Genomic DNA, 21,174 nt, shown 5'->3' on the forward strand with positions numbered 1-21,174 from the left:
TCACCCTATTGCTCACAGCTTCCTTTCATAGCTTCCAGGGATGGCCCCATGTCCTCACTCCTTCTCCCTGTTTCACAAAGTGAAAGAACTCCGCAGTGTCAACCCAGTAACTACCTCTCAACAGTTTAAAGGTCTCAAATATATTATCTCTCCTTCTATCTACCAAACTCTGCAGTCCACATTCCCCCAGCCAATCCTCATAACTAACACCATAAAGTCCTGAAACCATCTATGTTATTTGCCTCTGTATCCTTTCTACATTAATTTATCCCCTTCAAATCCTAAGGACCAAATTTGAGAACAATAGTCCAAGTGTAGTCTGATCAAGGCTTTATACAATGAAGTGACAACTCTTTTGTCTCTGCAGGTCAGTGTCTTTCTCAGTATTGCAGCAATTCTCTGGGTTACTTCATCACCTTTGCAATATGTTCCCAGAATTTCAAGTTTCTATCAATCACCCCCCCCCCCCCCAGATCTCTTGTCTTCACTACTTCCTCCAGTACAGCTCATCCAATTGAGCGTTTAACCTTCCGTCGATGTGTCCCAAATTTCAAGACTTTATATTTTGCTACATTAAACCGATATGCCCATTTATTTGTCCATCTGTCCAGTTTATTCAAATCCTCTTGCCAGGCTGCCATCCCATTCATGTGTCATCTCCTATCTAGAAGGTTGACTACCATGACGTGACTCATGGTTAACTACAGGCATAATGACCATGTGGTGAGGACCCTATCTCTTCCACATATTGTCATAAGTATTCATGACTGTAATCCATGTGTGTTCATGGGGGCCGGTTTGCCTGTTCTGAGGGACGAAAACCCCGAGTTTCCAGGTGAAAAAAAACCCCTCTACCTCCGTATGAGACTGGCTAACTCACCTTTATTCAAAGGAGATCAGATTCACGTTATAGACGTGAATCTGTTCGTTCAATTCACGTCATAGACGGGAATCAAACCCAGGTCTTTTTGATCAAAGGCTTTGTCTATACTGACTGAGCTTGAGGTTTGCAGGGCTGCCACATCTGCACTATTACTAATAACTCTTCCTAGTTTCCTATCATCTGCAAACAACTGAATATCCCCCTGCAATCCACTTACAATGTCATTGATATAAAGGTTAAACAATACAGGTCCCAGTACTGAGCCTGTGGGACCCCACTTGTAACCTTCTACCTCTTTAATATTGTCCCCCATACACAACTCTCTGATACCTATTAGACAGCTGAATCCAGTTGACTAAACCGACATCTAAACCCATGTTCTGCAACTTAAATATCAGCTGATCATGTGATACCCTGTGAAATGCCTCGCAAAATCCAAAAAACTAGCAGAATATGCCTTTCCCTCATCTTCCACTTTTGTCACTTTATTATAAAAGGCAGTCATATTACTAAAGCAACACCGCCCCTTAATAAATCAATGTTGACTCTCACAGATAACATTACCCTCATCTGCCCAGTGCTGCATATGGTCCCTCACTTATTTCTCCGAGATCTTAACAACAACTGATGAAACACAAGTGGGTCTATAATTTGACACTTGTAGTGTGCTACTGCCTTTATCCGATGGCACTATCTTACCTTCCTTCCATTTCTTGGGTACCTTCCACCTAAGTTGGACAAAACTTAAATGCCCCCCACCCATTTATCGAAAACCACACCTCAGTGTCATGTATCTCTTGCATCATTGTCCCTTCTTATCTACTCTTCATTTATTACAGTTACTTTTATTTCCAGCGGTTGCTTTCTTCCTTTGTCTCTCTCTCTGTCATTCTTTCTCAATAACAGTCTCTAGATATACCTCATGCCAAATACTTTCAAGTAGTGCTCATCACTTTTATACAATTCTATCTTCCATTGAATTTATCTCATACTTTCATAATCAGTAATGCTTTCTTCTTACATAATTTTGCCATTATACTATTCACCATTTTTATCCTTTATGCATTATATCAGTATACATTAGTATTGATGTAATGAAATAATATTTGCTGCAAGTAAATATTTAGTAATTTATATATATATAAAATCAGCCGTTTTATTCCTTGGTGATGAGTTATTAACATTTCAATACTTATTTCACTTGGTTCACCCTGAATTATAGGTTCTGAAACTTTCTTGTGAGGTAATAGATAATGTCAGTGTATCCCTTCGATTATGGGATACGTTTGGTGATCATGAAAAGGATAGACGGTTTGCATATGGCAGGTAAGTATATTTAAATAATTATTAAAGTTTATTAAAATTTATTTTGGTTATATTAGTGCATGATTTCTATAGTTATCTTTTAATGTTAAGTATATAACATTTGAAGAAGCGAAAAACTACTACTGGTAATTTACTTTTCTCTTTGCTACTGTTATTTCAGGTCTACATAGAGTTAGAGATTCATTACAGGAGTTCATCCATGCTACAGATTACAAGAACTATTGTACTTTGTTTTGAATAGATTTAGTGTTTGTTGAACTTGCAACTTCTCATGAGAAAAATCTATTTTTCATCCCTGTGAAAAATAGATAGACTAATCTAACCTAACCCAACCCTTATATAGCTCCGAGTATGATCTCTTACTTACCACAGGCACTGACTGATCTACATTTGTCTTCCTTTCATAGCTTATAAATCTTAATCATATCACAAGTATCTGCTAAGCTCTAGAAATCTTATTCAGTCAATCTATTTTTATTCTATACAGCCCAAGATAATTTTACCCATGTATGTCTTTGAATTCTTTTCAGTATTTCCTTATTTTGTAGATATCCAAGTAATCAATTAATGTATACAGATCAGATCTGTATACATTAATTGAGGTGTAGCTTAGCTTTATGTAAATTCACTAGCATCTCCTTATCCAGATTTGTCACTGTCCTCATTATGGCAGTCACATGTTCTATAAACTTCAATCCTCTATTTGCTACCATTCCAGTTTATTATTATTATTATTTTGGTAATCTCCATGGAGTCAATAGACTCATCATGGAGGCCCATTAACCAGCAACATGTCTGTCATAATGAACTTTGAAGTTATTTACACTACTTGCATTCACAATGCACTCCAGCAATGCACCACTCACTAACCATGTAAAAAAATCTTCTTCACCACATCTAACTTCCAGGGGTAGCCTCTCATTCTTTCCATTATAACATCCACTCTTTTTATAATTTCTTCTGTATTAATCTGATACAATTCCTTAATTAACTTGAAGGTCTCCATTGTATCTCCTCTTTTTTCCTATTCCCAACCTGTGTAATCCACATTCCCTCCAACACTCTTCATAACCAACACTAAAGAGTCCTGATATCACTTTGATTCCTTTGATATCCTTCAGATTCTGGGTGTACATTTTGATACTGCTTTCTTTTAAGACCCCTTGACCATTTCACAGCACCACCAACATCTCTCCTTTCCAAATTTTTGTGCCATGACACTGCTTAAAGCTGACTCCTCAGCTTATCATAATCCCTGCTTTATAATACCACATATATCTCTTCTTAAGAAAAAATTCTGCATGTCTGGCAATCTTCCTGGTCAAGACTACATGATCACTTTTTCCAAGCAGAGCCAGTGTAGCTGGATTGGTTAATTCTTCTTCTTCTTCTTATTATTATTATTCAGGCCTTCATGGAGTCAAAAGACTCATTGTGGGAGGTCCTTCCTAAGAACATAAAGTCTGTCAAGACTCATTGAGGGGAGGTTCACCCCCCTAAGAAACACAAAGTCTATCATACCACTCCTTAAACTCACTGACCGTTCTCGCCCTCACCACTCTATCAGGTAATGCATTCCACGGCTCAACCACCCTCCATGCAAAGAAACCACTCCTCACCCTCTTGCTCACAGTTTCCTTTCGTAAATTCCAGGGATGGCCTCTTGTCATCACTCCTTCCCGCTGTTCAACCAAGTGAAAGAACTCCCCAGTGTCGACCCTGTAACTACCTCTCAACAGTTTAAAAGTCTCAATCATATCACCTCTCCTTCTTCTATCCACCAAACTCTGCAGTCCACATTCCCTCAGCCGATTCTCATAACTATCCTTGTACAGTCCTGAGACCATCTTTGTCATCCGTCTTTGTATCTTTTCCACAGTTAATTTATCCCCTTCAAATCCTGGGAACCAAATCTGAGAACAGTAATCCAAGTGTGGTCTGATCAGAGACTTATACAACGGAATGATAACCCTCTTATCTCTGCAGGTCAGCGTCCTTTTCATAATTGCAGCAATCCTCTGTGTTACCTTCACCACCTTTGCAATATGTCCCCTAAACTTCAGGTTTCTATCAATCATCAACTCCAGATCTCTTGTCTCCCCAACTTCCTCCAGTATAACTCCTCCCATAAAGTATGCAGCATCCCATCGATGTTTCCCAAACCTCAAGACCTTACATTTTGCTGCATTAAACTGATTCATTCACCCCCATTCATTTGCCCATCTATCTAGCTTATTCAAATCCTCCTGCAGGGCTACCACATCTGCACTATTACTAATAATCCTTCCCAGCTTCGCATCATCTGCAAACAATTGAATATCCCCCTTGCAATCCACTGGCAATGTCATTGATATAAAGGTTAAACAATATAGGTCCTAGTACTGAGCCCTGTGGAACCCCACTTGTAACCTTCTGTCCCCTTGAAACTGCTCCACCATACACAACTCTCTGATACCTATCACACAGCCAATCCTGAATCCAGTTGACCAATCTGACATCCAGACCCATGTGTTGCAACTTAAATGTCAGCTTATCATGTTGCACCCTGTCAAATGCCTTTGCTAAGTCTAAGAAAATTGCAGTATATGCCTTTCTCCCATCTAATGTTCTTGTAACTTTATTATAAAAGGCTAGCATATTGCTAAAACAAGAGCGCCCTTTCACAAATCCATGTTGACTCTCACGGATAACATTACCCTCATCTGCCCAGTGCTGTATACGGTCCCTCACTACTTTCTCCAAGATCTTAACAACTACTGATGACACACAGACTGGTCTATAATTAGACACTTCCAGTCTGTTACCACCCTTATGCAATGGTACTATCTTACCTTCCTTCCATTCCCTGGGCACCTTTGCCGAAGCCAGACTTTCATTGAAAAGCCAAGTTAAAGGCACTGTCAGTTCCCTAGCACATTCTCTCAAAACTCGTGGTGAAATACCATCCAGTCCAAAAGCTTTATTGACATCGAGAGTTCTCAGTATCTGAAACACACTCTCCTCCTGTACCTCTAAACCTTGAACCTGCCCTATCCCTCTAGCATTAAAACTGACTCTTCCAGGATGAAATACTCCAATAAAGTGGTCATTGAACAATTCCACTATGTCCTCTGCATCAGTCACTCTATTCCCATTTTTATCCCACAATATCATTCTTCCACAGTCATTTCTCCTCCTACTGGCCACATAGCTAAAAAATTCCCTAGGATTTTATTTGGATCTTAGGGCCAATCTCGTCTCATATTCCAGTTTCGCTTTTCTTACCACACTAGTCACTCTTCTGGCCTGTGTCTTATATTCTTCACGCATCCTCTCTTCACCTGTCTCCTTATATCTCTTACATAGCCTCTTTTTCACATGCAATTCCTGTTTAATATTGTTTGTCATCCACTTTACTCCAAATTGTATCCTCTTCTTCACTCGTGTATACAACTTACCATTGCTGCTAACAAATATTCTTTCACAATTTCCCACGCACTAACGATATCCTGGCCTTCCAATTCCTCCCTCCATGAAACTTCTCGAAGTTGACGTCTAAGACTATTATAATCACCTGCATTATAATTCCACATAAGTTCCCGTCTCTTTGATACTCCTGCATGTCTATTCATTTTCCAAGTCAACACCATATGGTCACTCTCTCCAACTGGTGGGAGAGACGTCAACTCAGTTATTATCAACTCTTCTGATGCTATAACCAAATCCAAAACTTTTGAACCTCTTGTTCCCTCTGTTACATGTTGCCTAAGACATTTGTCCCTCAAGAATTCTAGAAATTCCATTCCCCTATTGCTACATGCATCTTCCTCTCTCCAATTTATACTACTGAAGTTAAAATCTCCCATAACAATCATTCTTCTTGCACTTGCCAAACTTAGCTGTCTAAACATCTCCTGGTCCCCATCCTCTGTGCTCCTGGGTCTGTAGCAACACCCACTAAATATCCTGTTTTGCCTACCTCTACCTCACACCATATGTTCTCAAAATCATTTGTCTCACTTCCTTCCAAAGCCTCCACTCTTAGAGGACATAGGTCATCACTTATCATAAGCAGTACCCCACCACCATGCTTTCCCCTCCTATCCTGACGAAAAATGCTATACCCAGCGACTTCTATACCTGTTATTATATCCCCTTCTGTCAACCACGTCTCAGTGATCCCAATAATGTTTGGCCAGGCTGATGCTATCTGCGCCACCAATTCCTCTCCCTTATTCCGGATACTCCTGGCATTAGTATAAAGCATATAAATGCTATTGTTTCTATATCCAGCATTATCCCTTCTAGACTCCACTGGGCTCAGCGTTACCTGACATCGTCTCCCTTCTTCCAAGTATCCATTCCCACAAGAGGCCACCCCTGCTATCATCCTCCCTGGGACACACTGACTCTTTCAGAACAGCAATCTCTCCAGATGCCTACGGCCTTCCTCATTTGAATGTAAACAGTCTCTCGCATACAATTCCTCTCTTTCCTCAAACGCACTCCAAGCATCCACATATACCAGTCCTCTCTTGTCACACATTCTCGCTATTATGCCATTCAATATCACCGCTCTTCTGCTCAGCTCATCATTATCATACCTAGGCAACACACACGCTATTTTTCCTCTCTCTGTCTTCTTCCGTACAGTCTCAAGCAAAAATGTCATATCTCTCGCTGCCCAACTTACATTACCACTCAAGTCATTCGTTCCTACCATTACAATCATCTCATCCACCCTTTCACCTCTCTTAATTGCCATAGCCACCCTTTTTATTGTTCCTCCTGGCAAACACTCCTCATGCATCCTATCTTGAACACCACGGATCATTGAGTCGCCATACATTATACCTCTTACCATTCCCTCTCCTATTGTTTCCATTCTCTCCTCTTCTTTCATTCCCATAGGTCTCTCTCATTCCCCTCTCCTCTGCTGCTATTCTCTCTTCTAGCATTCCCATACCTCTCCTAGCATTCCCATACCTCTCTCTCCTACTGTTTCCATTCTCTCCTCTTCTAGCACTCCCATACATCTCTCTCATTCCCTCTCTCCTACTGTTTCTATTTTCTCCACTTCTAGCACTTCCATATCCCTCTCTCATTTTGTCACTCCTACTGTTTCCATCCTCTCATCTTCTAGCATTCCCATACCTCTCTCTCATTCCATCTCTCCTACCGTTTCCATTCTCTCCTCTTCTAGCACTTCCATATTTCTCTCTCATTCCGTCTCTCCTACTGTTTCCATCCTCTCGTCTGCTAGTATTCCCATACCTCTCTCTCATTCCCTCTCTTCTACTGTTTCCATTCTCTCCTCTTCTAGCACCCCTATACCTCTCACTCATACTCCCTAAATTCTCTCTCTCTCTCCTACTCTGATTCTCCTTGCATTTATCTCTGTTAACTTCTCTGATGCTATGATCAGATTCAGCACTCTTGAACCTTGTATCCCCTCTTTTACATGCTGCTTCAGGTAATTATCTCTCAGCATGTGTATAAATTTCATTTCCTTCCCTGCCTGTGACCATTCCCCCTCCCCCTGTCTATGTCCCTATATTAAAATCCTCCTTAATAAGTACTTGACCTGTATTCATCATTCTAATTTTCGAATGCAAGTTATTTGCATTCTTCCTCATATCCCTCCCCCTGATTATAGCAGCAACCAATTCCATATTTAGTCCTGTTGGTCTCTATCTCACACCATATAGCCTCAAATTAATTGCCCTCTATCTCCATCCCACTGATTTAGTTTGACTCTTTTTGGTTATAATTCCTTTGCTATCATTAGCAAAATCTCTCTCCTCTCTGAAGACGCCATGTCTCTTGCATTCTATTCCTATTACCTTATCATCCTCGATCAACCAAGTCTCAATGACTCTGCATTTCTGAACTCACACTAAACAACAATTTCTCAGGATTCCTGACGCCAAATCCAATCAAATGCAAGCTATCCCTCATGTATAAATCCTTCTTTCCATCAAACTCACTCTACACATCCACAATCTCTACACCAGTCCACCTGCACAGTGACTGATTTGTGATCATAGCTCTCCATCTCAGTTCACCTCTATCATACTGTGGCAACAAAGTCATAACTTTTACTTTCACACTCTTCTTTTTTTTTTTTGCATGCACTAGTAGCTGTTTCATGTCTTCTCTCATACCACATTTGTCACCTTCTAAATCATTTTAACCAGCCAAAATAAATGTTTCTTTCACCTTAACTCTCTGCATCCCTACAGCATCACTGACATCCTTAATTTTAGTACCAGGAAAAGATGATTTAATCACACTCTCCTCAAGCACTCCTCTTATCAGTGAATCACCATGCAAATTCCAATCCTTATTCTCACATTCCTGTTGGATAATACGTTATTGCTTTGAATTGGAGATTGACTATCTGATAGGGATCAGCAAGTTGAGTATGGTGGAACAATATTATCATTATTATTTTATTATTATTATTATTATCCAGGCCTCCATGGAGTCAAAAGACTCATCGTGAGAGGTCCCTCCTAGGAAACACAAAGTTTATCATACCACTCCTTGAACTCATTGACCATTCTTATTCTAACCACTCTCTCAGGCAATGCATTCCACGGTTCAACCACTCTCCACGAAAAGAAACCACTCCTCAACCTCTTGCTCACAGCTTCCTTTCGTAACTTCCAAGGATGGCCCTTGTCATGTGGTAATGGTAATGCTAATTGCTAATGCTACTGGTTTCAATTTAAAGTGCACCAGTAGTGTGCCTCAAGAGTCAGTTTTAGAGTCATTACTATTATTATTTGACACCTCCTGGGAGTCCAAATACTCATCGAAGAAGGGCACCTACTCTACAACTCTCCGTCTCCATCACTCAACCTTATCATCTACACCAATGCCATCTACTGTCACTATTATTTTCACAGACAATTACAAACGTCCATGCTCACGGTGGGATTCGAACCCACAGTCTTTGGCTGGAGAGTGGATACTCTAACCACTCGGCCAACCAGGCCGGCATTGCTGTTTAATATGTTAATGATATTGGAGAAGTTTGAATGGGAATATTCAGTTGTTTGCAAATTATGTGGATGTTGTGGCTTTACAAGAGGATTTGAATAGACTGAATGAATGGTAGTAGTGGAGTTGCCAGCTTAGTGTTACAAAGTGTATGGTTTTATAATTTGGGTAACAAAGATGGGATTTAGAGTACACAATTGATGGAATTAGAATTTCTGTGTCTCGGCTATTTTCTGTTCCTCAGACTCAAGACATTGTTTTCCAACTCCTGGGACTATTTTTTTTTTGGTCATGAAAATATTATTTTATAATCTGTTTATTATTTATTATATTTTTTTATAAACTGTGCCAACAACTGCTAAACAGATTGCATATTTAAGTGCAGAATAAATTTTCAACTGAGTTATCATGTCCAAATTTCTGCATTTTCAATTCATATGTCGTTATAACTACAATATTCTGAATGACAACTGATAAACATTTTCTGGGTATATGAACTAATCCTAAATTAAAAATTTTGGCATCACCTGAATGAACAACAATACTGAAATATCTTATCTACAATACTAGTCCATCCATTTAAAGTAAGATTAAAATGATGAGTTGATTCTGTTAATTCTGTAAATTTTGATATTTGGTCTTAGTTTTATGTTCATAGAAACGTTAACTTTAGATATCTGGCTGGTTCTTTGATAATGCATAATTATGCATTGAAATTGATATAGGTATAAAAGAGCTATTAGTAATTGTTTGAATTGAGATTCATCTTCACGAGTTAATCTAGTTACTATCTCACTTAATTTTTCTTTCTTTATAGTTTTAATCAGCCTTAATTGTTTTGAGCTACTTGCAGATTACATGTTTTTCTCACATCTTCTTTTGGAATGCAATTAATGTGTACATTCTAAATGTTTCATTATTGCACTAATGTTCTATCTCACATCAAACTGCTGTGGGCAATAATTTCACTGAGCTGTTTCCTCATGTTTACATTTCTTAAAATATTTCTAAACTTTACCTTGATTTATTTTTTATTTTGAAGTTAAAGTGGAAAAATTAAAATCACAAAATTAATAAAAATTAAAATTAAATAACTGTCTATAATTTTTAACTTATTATTATTATTATCCTAAGACTTCATGGAGTCATAGACTCATCTTAGAGGTCCCTTTTGTCATTGTCAAATCTCATCATACCTTGCCTTAAACACATTCATTTTTTTTGCAGACACCATGCACTCAAGCAAAGCATTCCAATCATTCACAACTCTCCATGAAAAAATCCCTGCTTCTCATTTCCTTGCTCACACCCTCCTTATACAGATTCCAGGGATGACCTCTTGTTTTCTCTCTCTCTCACCATTTTATGAAAAATCTCTTCAACGTTAATTCTATAACAACTTCTTACCAACTTGTATGTCTCTAGCATATCACCCTCTGTTTCCTATCCACTAGATTCTACAAATTGCATCATCGCAACCTTTCTTCATATTCAACATTCCAGAGATCAGAAACAATTTTGGTCGATTGCCTCTGGATCCTCTCCAACATCTCTTCATTCTTTTGAAAACCAGATGCGAAATCTGTGCACAGTAGTCCATACATAGCCTAATCAAGGCCAATGGAATGGGCATCTCCTTACTTCTACAAGTCAGTTTCCTCTGCATTATTCCCAGAATTTGTTGTGTTGTCCTCACAATTATAATAATGTGTCCTCTAAATTTCAGATCCTTATCCACCATCACCTCAAGATCGCTTATTTATTTCCTACACCTTCAACAATATATCCCCACCAAGAGTAAATTTTTCATCCCATCTTTGTTTTCCAAATTTAAAAACTTTACATTTTGCAACATTGAACTGGAATCCCCACACCAATGTCCATTCACTCAGTCTGTTCAAGTGTCCTTGTAAGGCCACAACGTCTGCTCTACTCCTCATAGTTCATCCCAACTTTTCATCATCTGAAATAAAACTGTATATCCCCATTCAAATCTTCCCCAATATCATTAACATACAGATTAAACCGCAATGGTCCTAAAAAGACTCCTGAAGCACATCAGTAGTGACATTCTTCTTCTGGGATATTGATCCACCATACACAAATTGTTCATACCTATCAGACAGCTAATCTCCAATCCAATACACTAGTCTAATGTCCAACCCATCTGCTCTGGTTTGACTATTAACTTAATATGCAGTTATCCATCAAAATTCTTTGCAAAGTTCAATGCTGCTGTCACCTTATTGTAATAAGTAGATTACTAAACCATGACCTTCCTTTAGCAAATCTATTCTGTTCATCAGAGATAATACCATTGTTGTCACCCCCAATTCTGAATCTCGAATGTTTGAGTATGAAGAAACATTGAGAAAATGTAATTTACAGAGTCTAGTGGTTAGGGGAAGGAGGAGAGTGAGATATGGCAGAGACATATAAGTTGGTAAGGGATTTTTATCAGATTAACATTGAACAGGTTTTCATAGAATGGTAGGAGATGGGATGGGTGGGTTAATGAAGTCATCCCTGGAAAATATATAAGGAGGGTGTGAACAATGGAGTGAAGAAGCAGTTTTTTTGGCATGCAAAGTTATGGATGATTGGAATGCATCATTTGAGAACATGATGACTTCAGAAAATGTGGGACATTAAGGCATGGTATGATGAGCTGTGGGTGTGAAAGACCTACACAATGAGTCTTTGACTCCATGGAGAATTTGATGATGATGATGAAGATAATAATAATAATAATAATAATCTTTCTGTTATTAGCATATTGTTAGATTCTCACCAGCCTTTCCAACACTTTTTCTCAAAAATCTAACACACAGATTTGCCTATAATTTGATGAGTGAATTCTGTCACCTCCTTTATGAAGTGGTACAGTCTTGCCTTCCTTCCACTCCTTTGGAACTTGATCCTTGTAAGACTCTTATTAAACAAATATGTCAAGGCAGATGTCAACATCCTCGCATATTCCTTCAAATTATATGAAGACATAATTTTTTATGAGTATAGAAAATGATAGAATGGGTGTGCAAGAGGAGCAGGGAAACGGGGAGGCTCAGGGTGGACAGGGGTGCACAGCGTGAGAAAGGTGGATGCTCCAAGAGGAGGTGAGAGTATGTGTAGGCAGGCAGGATATAAATGGGATGACCAAGGATCAAGACGAAGCAGATGGAATTGAAAAGGGGTCTAAAATGAAGAAGCAGAAAGGGAAATGGTCCCAGTCCAGCAAAAGAAAGAATGATTATAGAAGGAGAGATCACATCGAGTGAGTGGTATCAGTGGAACTAGCTGTAAATCCAGAAATGAGCTGTTGTGCTTGTATACCAATGCTAGAAGTATAAGAAACAAGGCAGATGAAATGGTTGCACTAATTGCATCTGTTCACCCAAAGATTGTCTGAATAAGTGAGACATGGTTAGATGAGGACGACATCCTGACAGGAATAGAGATGGAAGGGTATGATATGTTTCGTGAGGATAGAAGGGTAAAAAGGGAGAGGGGAGTGCTATTGATGATAGAGAAAGAGTTATGTCCATACAAAGTAGAGATGCAAGAGGGAAATAGGGCCAGTGGTTTTGAGGCAGAATGGTGTGAGATAGAGGTGAATAGAATCAAATACTTAGTGGGATGTTGTTATAGACCTGGTAATGTGGATGGTGGTGATAGTGAAATGTATAGTCAAATTAGCCAAGCAAATAAGAAAAGGGTGATCATTATGGGTGATTTTAATTATGGCAATATAGACTGGAATGAAGAGATAGCAACTGGAAGTAAAGAAAGTGAGTTTCTTGAGTTTTTGAGGGATAACTACCTCAGACAGTATGTAACAGAGGGCACACGAGGATTAAGGGTCTTGGATTTGGTCATCTCATCAGAGGATGTAATTATAAATGAGGTGTCAAATCATCCACCAATTGGTGAAAGTGACCATGAGGTGATTACCTGGGTGGTTGCCAGCAGTGCAAGGATCCCTGTGAGAAAAGGGTATATGTGGAACTACAAGGGGAGTGATTATGAAGAGCTCAGGAGACAGCTTACGGGTGTAGCATGGAATGAGGAGTTAGCTGGAAAAGAGATCAATGCAGCTTGGGGGATTTTCAAAAACTATCTAGTAGATGCAATGTCTAAATGTATTCCAAGAGTGAGAAGGTTAAATAAGGTAGCTGTGAGATGGATGAATAAAGAGATTAAGCATGTGATACAGAGAAAAAGGGCATTGTGGAGGCAGCATAAGAGAAGTGGAAGTAACCAATTTCACAAGGTCTACAAAGACCAGGCAAGGAGGGTGACTTGGTTGGTGAGAGTAGCTAAAGAGAGGTATGAAGAGCAGTTAGCTAATGAAGCCCAAAAGAATCCTAGGGAGTTCTTTCGATATGTAGCCAGCAAAAGAAACAATGATTATAGAAGGATGACATTGATTGGAGGAAATGGTATAAAGACAGCTGTTGCAGAATGTGTGGTGGAGATACTTAATGAGCAGTTCATAAAGATCTTTCAATCTTGTGAATGTGACTTCATGGAGAGATTGAGAGCAGTTGATGATGGGAAGGAGAGACTGACTGTAAGTGAGCAAGAGGTGTTTGGGAGTTGAGTAAACTAGATGTAAATAAGGCTGTGGGACTTGATAATATATCACTGCATATTCTGAAGGAATGTGCCAGAGAGTTGATACCTGCCTTGACATATTTTTTTAATATGAGTCTTGCACTTGGTCAAGTTCCTAAAGAGTGGAAGGAGGGCAAGATTGTGCCACTTCATAAAGGAGGTGATCGAACTCAAGCATCAAACTATAGGCCTATCTCTGTGTCAGGTGTTGTGGTTAAGTTGTTGGAGAAGCTTGTGAGAACTAGAATCCAAAGTTGGGTTGACAACAGTGGTATAATCTTTGATGAACAGCATGGATTTGCTAAATGGAGGTCATGTTTTAGTAATCTGCTTACTTATTACAATAAAGTGACTGCTTCCTTGGACAGAGGAGAAGGATACACAGTAATATACTTGGATTTCGCAAAAGCTTTTGATAGAGTACCTTATGATAAGTTGACAGTTAAACTAGAGCAGATGGGGTTGGATATTAGATTAGTGCATTGGATTGGAGACTGGCTATCTGATAGGTATCAACAAGTTGTGTATGGCAGAGCAATATCCAGGAAGAGGAAAGTCACTAGTGGAGTGCCTCAGGGGTCTGTTTTAGGGCCATTACTATTTAACTTGTATATTAATGATATTGGCAAAGATTTGAATGGAGATATTCAGTTGTTTGCAGATGATGCAAAGTTGGGACGAACCATAAAGAGTAGTGAAGATGTTGTGGCCTTGCAAGAAGACTTGAATAAATTGAGTGATTGGGCACGGAAATGGGGATGTGAGTTCAATGTTGCAAAATGTAAGGTTTTAAAATTTGGAAAACAAAGATGGGATGCAGAATTTATGCTTGGTGAGAATATATTATTGGAGGTAGAGGAAATAAGAGATCTGGGGGTGATAGTGGATAAGGATCTAAAATTTAGGGGACACATCATCAAAATTGTGAAGACAACACAAAGACTTCTGGGAATGATGCGGAGGACACTGACGTGTAGAAGTAGGGAGATTCTTGTTCCATTGTATAAGGCTTTAATTAGGCCATACATGGACTATTGTGCCGAGATTTGGTCACCGGGTTTTCAGAAGGATGAAGAGATGTTGGAAAGGGTCCAAAGGCGACTGACTAAGGTAGTTTCTGGAATGTTGAGTATGAGGAAAGATTGAGAAGATGTAATTTGCAGAGTCTGGTGGAGAGAAGGAAGAGGGGAGATATGATAGAGACCTACAAGTTGGTAAGGGGTTGTTATAAGATCAATGGTGGAGAAGTTCTACAGAGAATAGTGGGAGATCAGGGGAGAACCAGAGGTCATCCCTGGAAACTGTATAAAGAAGGTGTGAGTAGGGGAGTGAGAGGCAGGTTTTTTTCGTGCAGAGTTGTGAATGATTGGAATGCCTTGCCTGAGATTGTGGTGTCTGCAAGGAGTTTGAGTGTGTTTAAGACACAGTATGATGAGATGTGTGTGTGTGTGATAAAAGGACCTCCCAGGTGAGTCTTTGACTCCATGAGGTCTTGGGTAATAATAATAATAAAATAAAAAATAATAACAATAATAATATGTCATCAAGTCCTGCAGTCTTATTAATATCAAGTTTGCTTAATTCCCCATATACTTCTTCCTCACTCACAGTCAGCATCTCATTCTCATCATTCACTGCTCTCAAACACTCCATGATGTCATATTCATAAGGATGAAAAACACCTATATGAACTGTTCGTTAAATATATCAAGTATATTTTCAGCAGCAGTTGTTCTTATACGATTTTCTCCAATCAATGTCACATGCCATAATCATTCTTTTTTTTTGCTGGTTACATTTCGAAAGAACTCCTTAGGATTTTTTTCGGCTTCATTAGCTATTGCTGCTCATACTCCACTTTTGCTACCCTTACCAACTGAGTCATTCTCCTTGCCTGTTCTTTGTAATTCTCATGGAATTGATTATTACCACTGCTCTTATGTTGCCTCCATAACGCTTTTGTTCTCTGTATAATTATTTTATTATTTAACCTTCTGATCCTTGGAATACATTTAGACATTGCTTCTAGTAGATAGTTCTTGAATATCACCTAAGCAGCATTGATCTCCTTTCCACCCAACTCCTCATTCCATGCTACACCTGCAAGCTGTCTCCTGAACTTCTCATAATCACCAGCCTTGTAGTTCCACATGTACCCTTTTCTCATGGAAGTCCTCACGTGGTTGGCAACCACCCAGGTAATCACTTTATGGTCACTGTCACCAACTGGAGGGGGATTTGACACCTCATATATAATAACATCCTCTGACAAGATGATCAAATCCAAGACCCTCAATCATTGTGTGCCCTCTGTTGCATACTGCCTGAGGTAGTTGTCCCTCAAAAACTGAAGAAACTAATTTTCTTTATTTTCGGTTGCTATATCGTCATCGTAATCTATATTGCCATAATTAAGATCACCCATAATAACACATTTTTACCATTTGCTTGGCTAATTTGCTTATACATTTCCTGGTCACTACCATCCACATTACCAGGTTTATAGCACCATCCCACAAAGTATTTCATTCTATTCATCTCTACCTCACACCGTACTACCTCAGAGCCACTACCACTATTTCCCTTGTATGGATATAACTCTTTTTCTATCATTATCAGCACTCAACCTCCCTTTTTTACAATTTCTATCGTCACAAAGTACATCATACCCTTCCACATTTATTTCTGTCAGGATGTCATCCTCATCCCACCATGTTTCACTTATTCCAATGAACAAACTCAATCAATGAAACCATTTCATTTGCCTTGTTTCTTATACTTCTAGCATTTGTATACAAACATAATAGCTCATTCTTGGATCTACAAGTTTCACTGACACCACTTATTAGATGTGACATCTCCATACTTTTCTTGAGCCATTTCTGTTTCTCCTTACTCATCCCAGAACCTTCTTCAAATCCAACTGTTTTCCCTACATTCCAGGTTATCCCCTTCCCTTTTTGTCTACACATGCATTCACATCGACTTGGAGCATCATCCTTTCTCATGCTGTGTTCCCCTGTCCATCCTGAGTCTTCCCATTACCCTGTTTGTCTTGCACACTTGTTCTCTCATTTTCTACACTCGCATCTTCATTCATAATGTTTAGGTGCACTAGGGGTTTGTGTGGTGTGTTTCTATATTGTGGAGTCGCATAGCAGATATATTGTCTGCATAGTGTGGCTGGGCTCTTGGTTTGTGTGTATATCGCTTTTGTTGAGTACCCGATTTTCTAGAAAATCAGCTGTCATGTAGAAATTAGCTGGGGATGGGAAAATTCCAATTGTAGTCCTATCTAGTTTATATATAATAGTCTATATATAAATCTATATATAAACTCAAATCTATTTTATCGATTTGTCAGACTGGCCAAATGGTTAGCATATCTGCTTTCCAGTCAAAAGGCTGCGGGTTCTATTCCTGCTGTGGGCATGGATATTTGCGATTGTCTGTAAAAATACTAGTGGTGGACAGTAGATGGCATTGGTGTAGTTGCAGTTCGTTGTAATTGGTGGAGAGAGAGAGAGCTGTAGAGTAGGTGCTCTCCCTCATTAAGTCTTTGGACTCCCTGAAGGTGTCATGTAATAATAAGCACCACTTCATTCTCTCCATCCTTACTCTCTCATTCTTTAACATTGCTTCTTACTTGTTCAGATTCATTCTCTGTGCTCATTACTCTACCTTTCAGCACAGTCTCTTCAAATGACTCATATCAAAACCATTCAAATGCAGTCCATCACTCTTATACAGTTAATTTCTTCCTTCAAATTAATTCTACACATTAACAAACTGCACTCCTTTTTCATCACACATTTCTGCTAACATATTCATAATTCTTGCTCTCCACCTAATCTCATCACTGTCATACCTGGCAATACACTGACTGCTTTTCCTATCACTATTATCTTCTATCCTTCTCAACACCTTTCTAATACCAATCTTACATTCTTTTTTTTCCCAAAGTCATTTGTCCCTACCACTACCAACTGTTTTGCTTGCTTACTCCTCGTATTGAATGCCTCAATCACTCTTTTCCATTTTATATCCTGGAAAACTAACCTTGGTCATCTCGTTTACTACACCTCTAATGATCAAATCGCCATACAACATCACTTGTGGGATCTTTCATTAACTTTTTCATACTGACATCATTTGTTTTGTCTTCTTCACTCTTACATACATATCTCCAATTCTCTTCGTTTCACTCTGAATTCTTTCAAATCTTGTCTAATCTACACCAACTCAGCTTTCAAATCTCGTTACAACTTTTTTTGCTATCATTCACTCTTGCTATTTTATCAATTCACTCTTGCTATTGTTGAGAGGTGGTTACAGGGTTGACACTGGGGAGTTCTTTCGCTTGGTTGAACAGCAGGAAGGAGTGATGACGAGGCCATCCCTGGAAGTTACGAAAGGAAACTGAGCAAGAGGGTGAGGAGTAGTTTCTTTGCATGGAGGGTGGTTGAGCTGTGGAATGCATTGCCTGATGGAGTGGTGAGGGCGAGAACGGTCAACGAGTTTAAAGAGTGGTATGATACTTTATGTTCTTAGGAAGGACCTCCCACGATGAGTCTTTTGACTCCATGGAGGCCTGAATAATAATAATAAATAATAATAATAATAATAATAATAATAATAATAATCACCAGTCACTTGTTCACCGTCAACCCTGCTTGCCACCTTACCATTAATTTCACTCTGCTTTTCAACGTCATATACGTCCACTTTATCACAAATCAAACTTTTTTTTCCTTGCTGTCAATTCCACATGCTCTTTGATAATTTGCACAATCTTCAACTGTTGCGTTAGTTATGATGCCATGTTCCCTACTCATATTTAAGCAAGCCCCTTGATCCATCAGATTATTGCATTTCCTACATACCCACAGTCATTCTTTTCTCTTATTCACCCTATCTACATAAATATCCATGTCATCTTCCCACCCATACATACTATATTCAAGGCACCATACAATTTTTGAGAAGTCCACACCATTTAATTTATTTGTCTTCTGCACAGACCTACACAATGATTTGCCTTTCACTGCCATGTTGTATCAAGTGTGCAACAAAAACAATAAATTTATGATAATATCGCCTAAGAAATTTATCCAAACACTATATTTCACACTCAGATATCTCACAGTAATATTTAATCTACATTTTAGACAATATCAGCACACATTTAAATATAAAATTTACTTATCTTTCTGCAGCCCACACGACAACCAATGTTTAACTCGCACCACGTAATGCTGTTTTTTTTGTTTTTTTTTTAACCAACAAGTTAACAAATGTGATCAAAATTTAAAAATAAAATTGAAAAATAATAACTTCACCATATATTACAGCATGAATGTCTGTTTGCTGCTGGGACCGTTTTTTTTTTTTTTTTTCATCAAGTGTGTACTTCCCACGATGAGTCTCTGACTCCATGGAAGTCAAATGTTAATAATAATAATAATAGTAATTAAACTATTATTTTAATTACCATTTAAGAACCAGGTGATAAATACAGGGCTCATTCTGTCAACAAACTGACTCAAAGCAGCAAAGTGTAATAAAAATGCTCATATAATAACATTATTGTATTATATTTAAGAGAAACACAAGTCAATGTATAATGAATAATATTATATTATATATTATATATTATATATTTATTGCAATCATTAAACAGTATTATTAATTCATAATAAAATTTTAATCATCATCTATAATCTATACAATGCATTTTTCATTAAAATAAAAATTATAATAAATTAGACACTATTTCTGTTTCAAATTTGTGAATTTAAATTTATAAAAAGTCTTGAGTCTCAAACTGTTTTTACCAGCACTTCAAGAAATAGAAAAAATTCTGTCAATTCCCAGGACAGAAGCCCTAGTGGGGATATATTGGAGTGATGGGGGAAATAAGAGGTATGAGGATAATAAGGCTAAAATTAAGGAGGCACATTGTTAAAATTGTGAGGACAGCACAACAGATTCTGGCAACAATGTAGATGATTCTGACTTGTTGAAGTAAGGAGATTATAGTTCCATTGTATAAGGCCTTGATTAGGCAAACACTGTGCACAGAGTTGGTTACCTTTTTTTTTCAAAAGGATGAAGAGGTATTGAAAAGGGTCCAGAGGCAGTCAACTAAGGGTTTCTGATCTCTGGAATGTTGAGTATGAAGAAACATTGAGAAAATGTAATTTACAGAGTCTATGATGACTCTGATCGAGAACATGATGACTTCAGAAAATGTGGGATATTAAGGCATGGTATGATGAGCTGAGAGTGTGAAGGACCTACACAATGAGTCTTTGACTCCATGGAGAACTTGATGACGATGATGAAGATAATAATAATAATAATAATCTTTCTGTTATTAGTATATTGTTAGAATTCAGAATTAAAGCAAAGATTTACTGATGTGATTGAAGTTAATTTTTATAGATAAAAATCACATCTCTGTTTTACTGTTCTAGAGCAGATGTGGTACTTCTGTGCTTTTCTATCGCCAATCCTCAGTCTTTTCGTAACTGTAAAACAAAATGGGTTCCAGAGATTCGTCATTACTGCCCTAAAACTCCTATTGTTCTTGTTGGATGCAAGAATGATCTGCGACATATGTATAAAGATGAGGAATTTCTGAAACTATTACAAGACAGGAATCCATTTTTCAGGTATGATCAACAATAAATGATGATAGCATATTCTTTAATTAGAGGTTGTATTTAACTACATGAAAAATTTTGTTAGTGAATAATAGCATTAATTGATAACGTATATAATGAAAGAATGCCTCTTTGTGGTGATAGATTTATAAGCACCTTATAAATATTAATATTTATAAGGTGCTTATAATTATTATAATATTATTATTATTATTAAGAGAGACCTCCGGAAGTCAGAGACTCATCGAGGGAGACCACATGCTACGCGCACCAGCTATCATAATTTTTGAATTCATTCACACTGCTTGCACACACAACAATAGTAATAATAATAATAATATTATTATTATTAAGAGAGACTTCCAGAAGTCAGAGACTCATCGAGGGAGACCACGTGCTACATGCACTAGCTATCATAATTTTTGAATTCGTTCGCACTGCTTGCTCACACAACATCCAATGGCAGTTCATTCCAATCACGCACCATTCTATGACAGAAAAATCTAGATCTCACAACCTTCTTGGTGGCATTCATTCTCAGTTTCCAAGGATGCCCTCTTGTCCTATCCCCCCCCCTCCCCCACATTTTCTGAAGTCATCATGTTCTCAAATGATGCATTATTCCAATCATCCACAACTTTGCATGCCAAAAAAACTGCTTCTTTACTCCCTTACTCACACCCTCATTATGCAATTAGTTGG

The 21,174-nt window shown here is 38.2% G+C and overlaps 1 protein-coding gene across 1 annotated transcript in view; it reads left to right on the top strand.

The window, feature by feature from the left end:
* The window catches only part of LOC150106305 (rho-related BTB domain-containing protein 2-like), a 363,993-nt gene that overhangs the window by 27,155 nt on the left and 315,664 nt on the right, over positions 1-21,174 (top strand). Inside the window, 2 exon segments of the mRNA XM_090392338.1 lie at positions 2,106-2,209; positions 20,284-20,481. Of these exon segments, the coding sequence (XP_090248464.1) occupies positions 2,106-2,209; positions 20,284-20,481 (302 nt within the window).

This window comes from Typopeltis vanoorti, chromosome 5 (assembly GCF_054136105.1).
Source record: "Typopeltis vanoorti isolate ZY-2024b chromosome 5, IOZ_Tvanoo_1.0, whole genome shotgun sequence".
In the NCBI taxonomy this organism is placed as follows: domain Eukaryota; kingdom Metazoa; phylum Arthropoda; class Arachnida; order Uropygi; family Thelyphonidae; genus Typopeltis; species Typopeltis vanoorti.